Source organism: Brachionichthys hirsutus, unplaced genomic scaffold, assembly GCF_040956055.1.
Source record: "Brachionichthys hirsutus isolate HB-005 unplaced genomic scaffold, CSIRO-AGI_Bhir_v1 contig_200, whole genome shotgun sequence".
In the NCBI taxonomy this organism is placed as follows: domain Eukaryota; kingdom Metazoa; phylum Chordata; class Actinopteri; order Lophiiformes; family Brachionichthyidae; genus Brachionichthys; species Brachionichthys hirsutus.
Window position 1 is genome coordinate 767,087 of NW_027180317.1, and position 9,088 is coordinate 776,174.

At 38.5% G+C, this 9,088-nt stretch overlaps 1 protein-coding gene across 1 annotated transcript; it reads left to right on the forward strand.

Annotated features, from left to right (window-relative positions):
- The first annotated feature begins 1,487 nt into the window (after nucleotides 1-1,487).
- On the forward strand, nucleotides 1,488-8,253 carry LOC137912600 (mucin-15-like). The gene is made up of 3 exons (XM_068756737.1): nucleotides 1,488-2,229; nucleotides 3,933-4,103; nucleotides 7,019-8,253. The coding sequence occupies exons 1-3, from the start codon at nucleotides 1,488-1,490 to the stop codon at nucleotides 7,132-7,134; spliced, it is 1,029 nt and encodes a 342-aa protein (XP_068612838.1). The 3' UTR covers nucleotides 7,135-8,253.
- The last annotated feature ends 835 nt before the right edge of the window (nucleotides 8,254-9,088 follow it).

Sequence of the window (9,088 nt, forward strand, 5' to 3'; positions counted from 1 at the left end):
ATTGACTTTCGTTCAACCCCTGCTTTGGATTTTGAAGATGCATAATGTAGTAAATTCACAACATCAATTGAAGACACACTTTAAACTGGCAAGCATAAGGAAAAATAAAGTTAAACTAGTTAAATTAAAGTAATTTTTAAAATAAATATCATATAATGGCTTGTGCATATGTTTGTTCGGGACTGACGTTACGGCTGACAGAGCTGTGGAGGAAAGCTACTGCAGACTCTGGCAGAGCAGTTCTTATATGAAGGGTCAAAGTAAACACCCCTCTCTCTTTCTTCAATCCATCACTGCAGAAATATTCTTTGGCATTATCATGATGACCAGATGAACATTTTCTAGTGCGATACCTGCAGACAGGTGGAGGTTTCCTCTGAACTGAACTACGGTAATCTAGTGAGAGAAGGAACAAGACTTAACTAATGGTAAATTTATAGACAACAGGAAGTACTGTAGACTACCGGTAGTACTGGTTTGAAATTCAGCCCACAGGTTCCACACAAACCAGGCATCACACACTATATGCAGTGTTTATAAGGATTTGCTCACAATAAAACAGCCGTTTAACAAAGTGACTCGCAGTTACAGTGCCCTGGAGGGAATAACTGGCAATCATTTGTGCATTGGAGTGAAGCCGAGGGGAGAACACATCGCTAACGGGGTACCTGCGCAAATTCATGCCACCAAGAAGTCACATATCTCACCAGGGGTTGGGTTGAGAATATGTGGAGCGGTGTTAACTCGCTGTGTTAACAATAACAAGCTCAGGACGATGTATCCATGCTGTAAAGTTAAGCCAACAAAATGTCACATCTTGAACACAATATGATATGATTATTAGTGTTGAATTGAAATGAAAGCAGCGGCAATAATAAGAACTCTATTCATACAAACTGAAAACACGCTGTGCAGTGAGGTCATTAGCAGATTAATGTAAATGAGATTAAACTGTTTCTTTAAGTACAGCTGATGTTGTTGGTGAGTTTAGCTGTTCCCTTCTTTACCTTATAATCAGAAGTTGAACATTTCACTCAACGTCGACTTTGTGTTCCGGAGCTTCAGAGCAACTTCAGCTTTTAACCTCTTGACTTTTTTGACAATATAGATATCAGCTCTAAAATCTCCCCCACATGACGCTTGAATATTTACAACTTCATGTCAACAGCATCAACAAGCAAAAACTTAAGAACCATCAATCTGAATGCAAGTTGTTACATGATTCATGGCTTTTCAGCTCAGCACATACAAAAACATATGAACAGATTTTTCCTCTGTAACTTCATTTGTTAATTATTTAGTATTTGATAAGAGCACAATCATGCCATAAAATCACTCTTACAGTTCTACTGAAAGCTGATCAATTATTTTTCTTTTCCAGCCACACCCACCAGTTTTAGATAGTGAGCCTGTTCAAATGTTGGGATGGGTATTAACCTCAAGGACTACAGAAATATTTATGTTCTCTCTTTTGTTTCAGAGTGAAGATGAAAATATATGTACAAATCACAGCTGGCCTCCTTTTGCTTGTCCAAGCATGTCACTCGGCATCAATCCCTTTTCCAACTGACTCTCCAGGGAGGGCAATTGATAAAAGCTACTTTCGTGGACCAGCCAAGAGTAAAGCTGGAAGTGAAAATGCTGCCGGAGCGGAGACGGGATACGATCAGGTGGCTGACAAGGCTGCATTGGAGTCAAGTAACGAACGCAGCGATGGGGCAGTGTTTGACCCCATGCCAGTAAATCCTGCTGACCAAGATAGGGATGCTAATGAGACAGCTGTTGATCTGACATTCGCCACTCCCTCTGTGGCACCAATAATTCCAACTGGTACAACCAAGCAAGAATTTCCGAACACCACCGTGTCTCAAACTACTGCTCAGGTGAACCCCACAAACTCAAGTCAAGTCAACGCGATAGACACTGAGGAGGAATCGAATAACTCCATGACAACGCCAAGTCAGGATAACTCACAAAACACCACCAGCTTTGTGAATGACACTGATTTGCATACTTCAATCTTAGCTCACGAGGACAACATCACACAAGTATTCACAACAGCACCCGGTGTAGATGTGTGGTCAAGGGACCTGCCAGATACGGGATCTACCAACGCAACCACCGGGATAAGCGAGTCTCCATCTACAACAGTCATTTCATTTGAAACCACAGAGACGGTGGCAAACACGTCAGACGACGATTCCCTGAAAGGGAGCAGCTCAGGAATAGGTACTGGGTTCACTGAATCTTGTGCTACTTTTTGTGCTCAGAACGCTGCTTTGTGCTTTGTCCTAGCAGCCTGGCTGACATCACTGAAAACACAGAGATGAGTTAAATAACATTAAGGCACGTTTACCTGCCCGATTCATGTCAAAGTTTAAGGAAGAGGAAAACAAACTTCTTTACAGATTCCCATTAAGCCACGTTTCCCGGTAACGGCTCCATTCCACTCGGCTCAAAGCTTTAATATCAGTTACTTTTCTGGAAGTTTGTTTTCCATTAGGCAAAAGTACAGCCTCAGTGTAAATGGTCATCGGTCATCACTATCAGCTATCAAAGACAGGAACCGTGTAGTGGAAATGCAATTGTTTTGAATATAACAAAGTGCAATTGTTGAAAAATGGCTATAATTCTGCCCTTTGCCTGATCGACATTTACCTGTATCTATTTTCCCATTGGCGAAGGACAAACACTTCTTTTTCAAAGGAGAAAGAGGGTTTGGGTTTCAAATGCTATCAATGTGGCCAGTATAAGAGACGGGGTCCATTACAGCCACCTATTCACCAAGACAATGGAAGTCTGTTTAGAGGCAGAAATGTGAAAGAGGGACTTCGGTCAAAGATATTTGTTCTGCCTGCTTGCGAGGGCGTGAGACGAGCCTATGGTGTCGACCAAAAGATGGTCTAGATGGGGCTGAAAAAGCTGCTTTTTATCGCTCTGTGTACTCAAAACGCTAGTTATTCTGCAAAATGTGTGGGCGAGTTCACAACCAACATCATGAGAAGTTCAAAAAAAGGCCTTTTCCAGAGCTGCTGTGAGGTTAAGGTTAAAATGAAACTGGCATCACATTGACAGGTGTGACAGCAGGTTCTAACACTAACAGATGATGGCAATAAAGAGTGAGGAACAGTTGTGAAAGTGAGAGCAACACAGGGAGAAAAAGAAACTGCTCCACAGCCACCATGACAGGCACAGTGTGAGAAACACGATCGAGTACAGACAAACAGTCTAAAAATACAAACGTGCTTTTTCTATGGTCAGTAAATAATCATACTGTTCAGTCCATCAACCTGACCTCCCAAGATCATGTTCAATGCAAACATATCATTGACTTCTTTATAAAGTATAACCATGTTTTATCATAGTAGAACAAAACTAAGAGCTGCTCTGAACATGAGCAGTGGAGAGTTTAATTAAAAGTTAACACGAGTCTCGTAATATGCTCACAATGCCTGAATGAAAAAGCTGGTGTTTAGCAGGTACTGTCAATCTGTGCTGGATCCAAACCTCAATTCAGATCCACCTCAAAATCAAATCACCTTTTTATGACTCTGAGACTCATCTTCCCATTAAACGTAACTGAAATCCGTTTATGCTTCTAAAAACAAAAGACAGTTGGAGAACAAATGCTTGGTCACACAACTTTATCCAAATGAGGCGCACAGCCCAACTCCTTAAAATATTTAAATACATTCATAAAGTTATCATGATTTTTTATGTTAATTGTGAAATTATCGGTGCACTAATTCGACAAATCCAAAAACCTAATCGGCATGCAATTAAAACAAATTAAATAAACACGAAAAGCCTCGATGAGTTTAAAATAAATTTAGACAACAAAGAGCCAGTTGATACAAAAAAATGTAGATGTTTATTAATCATGTATCACTCTCTCTCTCTCACCCTGTGACTCTGCCCTTCCTCCAATAAAGGTTTGGAGTCGGATTCCAGTCGGAAAACAAATAACAGAGCATGGGGGGCTATACTGGGGATTGTGGTAGCTGTGGCCTGCGTGGGAACTGTCGTCTACATCCTCCTTAAAGAGCAACACAAGAAGGGTTTCTCCCACCGGAAGCTGGTTGAGGAGCATCACTCGGATTCAGGTATGTTGAAACCCTCTTTACAGTAGAAGTTTGGACATGTGTGAGTCAAATGTGATTGTTTGATCAGGATTTAGATGTACCATGTTTACTGTGAGCTTTAGAGCTTTATGAGATAGGCCTTTCCATATGGCGCAATTATTTTCAAAACGTTGGCAAATGGATTTTGCAAGAAATATGAATGAAAATTCCAATTTACAACTGTGTACAACAATTTGTCGAAAAGCGCCCACGCTCCAAAGCATGCAATATTGATCTATATAGAGCTGGAGAATGTGAAAGGTGTCGCTCAACTCCACTGTGCTGCTGCATTTAACAGTCAATAAACAGATACACAAGAATGTTAAAAACTATTTTTTGAGATACATATTTAAAGTCCAACTTTCTTATGTGTATATATATAAGTATACACTACTGTTCAAATGTTTGGGGTCACCCAGACAAAGGAAGGTCAGTTTAATCGCTTCTCTAACCAGCTAAACTGTTTTCAACATGATTGCACAGGGTTTTCTACTCATCCGTTAGCCTTCTGATGCAATGAGCAAACACATTGTACCATGAGAACACTGGAGTGACAGTTGTTGGAAATGGGCCTCTGTGTAGATATTGCACCAAAAACCAGACATTTGCAGCTAGAATAGACATTTACCACATTAGCAATGTCTAGGGTGTATTTCTGATTACTGGTAGTTTAAAGTTATCATTAAAAATAACAGTGCTTTTCTTTCAAAAATAAGGATATTTCTATGTGACCACAAACTTTTGAACTGCAGTGTATGCAGAAAATGTCCAGTTTCTCATGTAACTGATTGACCGTGTGAAAAAGGATAATCTATCTCGGCTGTTTGCCATGAACCTTTTGCGGAAAACGCGCTTTGTTCCAGTTCCAGTTACCTTGCACTACTACAAGCCTAACGTTTCTGTTAAGCAGCATTCAGCTCGTGCGCTACAACAAACAGGTTTGGCCTTCAGGCCTTTTAAGAGAGATTCTAAAAGGTTGAGTAACGGCAGAATGCCTTAGTTAATTAATGCTTGAATAACATGATGACGATGCCCAACAGCAATGTTCACATATCTGAGACAAGGTTAAGAGACATTAATTACGTGTTTGAATGCAAAGTTCACAAACCTCATGCTTAGAAAACAACAATACAACGTTTGTCAAAGACTTCCAATTGCAGAATAATTATTAATCCATTCATTTTTTCATCGTGATGTCCTTGGCCTGTGTAGTTATGTATAATCACCAGGCCTGGAGGCTAATGGAGCATTTTTGATCCCATAAGACTTAGACCAACAAGGAAATATACTGTGTAGTATTACTAAATAATACACATAACACAGCAATGTTGTATTATGTTGTAGAATCAACTAACTTGTCTTTTTTCTTTAAAATGGTATATAATGGTATCATTTTCTTTCTGGAAATTGATAAAATAAAATTCCTCATTAGAGCATGGAAAGTTCCTACATTTCCCCAAGTGACCTCTAAAAAGCTTTGTATAATAAATCAGATGAATTACTTGTATATTTCTCTGTCCTCTTGCAACCTTAGTATAAAGAGTCAGACTTCTTAATCAATGACATCAGTCTCTAAATATAGAAATTCAGGCAGGACAGGATGTTCCAAGCTGATCCTAAAAGACAGAGCAACGAGGTTTCACTGTGTAACTCTATTCACATTAACGACATCACCAGAATAGCATGTTATTACCGGAAAAATATATCACAATGTATATCACTAATGGTTCTGGAAAAACTGCTTCATTTATACACCTGTTATATACTGTTAGGGTATAATTTCAGGGTAATTAATGCTATCAATAAGATAGCTTGAGCTCATTTAAAATGCAGCAGGCTGCTTACAAGTACTGTATATGCAAATTTAAAGATATTAGTCCAGCAAAATACAATGCACAATCACCTTCAAAGTACTGTCAGTGGTCTACAAAGCACTTAATGGTTCAGCTCCACTGCACATCTGAAATTGATTCAAACCTGATCAGGTCTCTTGGGTCATCAGATGGACATCCTTCAGCTGTGGCTGCTATTAATTCAAATGGCTGGTGTCTTTAGTTGACCTGGTCCAGCTATTTGAAACCAACCGCCTGTACCTCAGGCTTGTCACCAGCTCTAGTCACCTTCAAAACAATATGATTACCATTAGACAACTACTCTTTATCTTATGTACCAGTTATGATAACGATTTCTAAATTTAAATTTAATCTGCAGGTGTTCTGACTCAGATGTGTAGCCAACACAATTAGTCAAAATCACCCAGGTCCTTACACTTTTCCTACTTTCAAATCATCAGCCTCAAGGAAACAAATGTTTATTTGCTGCTTAATATATCCTACCCACTGACAGATGGCATTGTGATAAAATAATCCATGTTATTCATCTGTAAGGGGTTATAATGTGACGGCTGATCAGTGTATGCTGTCATTTAGTGGAAATGAATGTCTTCTAAGACTCTAAGAGATACTATATAAAAAAATGTAATTGTCATTTTAGGTGAAGGTATTATGGAAGGTGGACAATTATTACTCTACAGGAATTAGGACAGTTAATTGTGAGAAAAAAACACTTCTTTTTTATGTCGTAGTGAAGAACCTGAAAAGAGTGAAATTGTAAACTTTTATTATAGAATATTTTTAAAACCATGGCATAAATGTGACAATAAATATAGAAATATGATGATGTGTTGGAATAGGACTGATTGAAGAACCAACAATAAACAAGCCCCACAAATACAGCAACGGTTATTATCGTAAAAGTATTAAAGGTTTGAGGTGAATTCTTTCTTTAGCAGCCAAAAACATTCAAACTCAGTGTTTAAAAAAGAAATTGGCACGGCCACAATGAGCATTTTGAAATCAAGCGTTCAATGTTACAAATGTGACCTTGTCTCATTTCAGTTCATAGACTAGACAACGGGGAACCTTTGGATTTCAGCTTGGGAGGCTCAACCTATTACAACCCTGGACTACAAGGGGACAACATCCAAATGAGCAACCTGCCACAACGCCATTGATACTCAGTGGCCTATAATTGGCTGAGTCAAACCCAGAATCAGTCAACACGCATCGGTATTATGAATGATATATGCTTCAGCTTTGCTTAAACAACAGTGACTTGGAGATGTGTGACTTTTCATTATGGTGGTTATATGGATTGGTGGCAAAGCAGGTTGGAAGATTATAAATATTGAAGAATCACTGTGATATTAAATGGGACATGTCTCACTGCTTGTGAAATGTAATGAATGGTGATACCTTAAAAATGGTCAAATCCCCCAAATGTTTTTTTTTATTTGATATTAAATTCTTCCAAACTGATACTCAAAGTGAAAATATAGTTTTATTCATTAAAGCATTTACATATTGTTTATTCAGCATCAATCGATCACTAAAAAGAAAAGGAAAGTCAGAAAATGTGCTCTATGGAGAGATGGTGCCTGTTTTAATTAGGCACAATGACGTAGGGCGCGATCGTTTTGGCAGGCTGCTGAAATCAATTTACTGACTCCAAGTCCTCGTTGAAGGATGTACATATTTCATTCAGGGTTGTTGGCAGGTTAATTTACACTTCTAGCTGAACAAATTTGATTTGATTGAAATTGAATGATTGCTATCTAAATTACTATGACAAAATTATTATTAGCTAAATCTGAATTTGCCTTGTTTGAGTCAACTCTCTGAAAATGACTTTAACCTTTAAAATTAGTATGTTGTAATAATCAAAACCACTGTCTCTTTAGCAAAGGGACCATACGAAACAATAAAGTATCCAGAGAATATTGGAGTCCGGTGATTTTTAATGAACATGGAGGTCAGGGCTGTGGATTTTACTCAAAGGAATATAGTGATAAATCAAGTCAATGCGTTCTGTTTTACTGCAACACACTGATGCAAAATCTGGTGGTTGAGCATCAAAATAGTTCAAATCCATTTAAATGGTACCTGACAATGTGACAGTGACAGTGACCCACATCAGATAAGAGTTGGTTTATCTTAGCATAAATATTAGACGGTTGCAAATTGGAAAATCCACCTCATTGGTTCATTTAAGCACCAATCAGTCCTCTTTTATTTTTTTTACTTCATATACAATGAGTAAATGCTCTATGTATTATTTTTGGCAAAAAGTTATGTGAGAATTAACAACTGTTTACAATAAACTGTTTCAAAAACAACAAATTGTCATGATTGTTATCTCTGTCTGCAAATAATTGAGCTGTGACCAAATTGAGTTTTAAATGTTTCAAGGGGAGATAATCTGGTTATCTGTTTTCTTTTGCCTATGCAAAGCTATGACCCAGCCCGTCACTCAATACCTGTAACACAAAAAAAGAGCACAATTGTACAGTAAAGCAGTTTCATGGAGGAAATTATGAAGCCAATTTTGAATTGTGCCTTTGGTTTGACGTGCAAATGCTGTGTTACCAATTTTGTGCCAGTGTGGGCGTACTCAGAATGTTCTAGACTTGATTCAGTCTTTATAGTATAAATTGAGTTTAGGGCAGAGCCACAGGGAATTCACTAATTGATTATAATAATCCCAGCAGTGAGCTAAACTAACAAACTGTGTCTGTGAACCTGTGTGTAAAGGAACTGTTTTGCATTTGAAAAAGAACACCTGCTGCTCACACTGGGGTGTTTTTAAAAGTTGACTCAATAAGTTACATTTGAGGAGGAGAAATGAGGCCAAACATCAGGTTAATGTTCCCCTTATGTCACTCTCTCGTTGCAGAGGTTGGTCAGTATTTACCGCTCTGCTTCTACATTACCCACGGAGCCTCGTCTGCCAGGAATCTGTCCACACTGTTTACTGTTACCGTTGGGTCACTGAGGAAGATCAGAAAGGTCAACGTTCTGAGAAAGATAAACAAATACGAAAGGTTTCCAAATATACAGGTGAGACCGGGGAGTGATATTTGCAGCCAGGCAATGAATACTGACGAGTTGCTGGTGTATGAGTACAGAGGT

Bases quoted from the DNA above. Each gene is read 5' to 3' on its own strand.
- LOC137912600 (XM_068756737.1), top strand. From the start codon at position 1,488: ATGAAAATATATGTACAAATCACAGCTGGCCTCCTTTTGCTTGTCCAA. The intron at 2,230-3,932 runs GTACTGGGTTCA...CCTCCAATAAAG, and splicing joins AGGGAGCAGCTCAGGAATAG to GTTTGGAGTCGGATTCCAGT. The intron at 4,104-7,018 runs GTATGTTGAAAC...GTCTCATTTCAG, and splicing joins GGAGCATCACTCGGATTCAG to TTCATAGACTAGACAACGGG.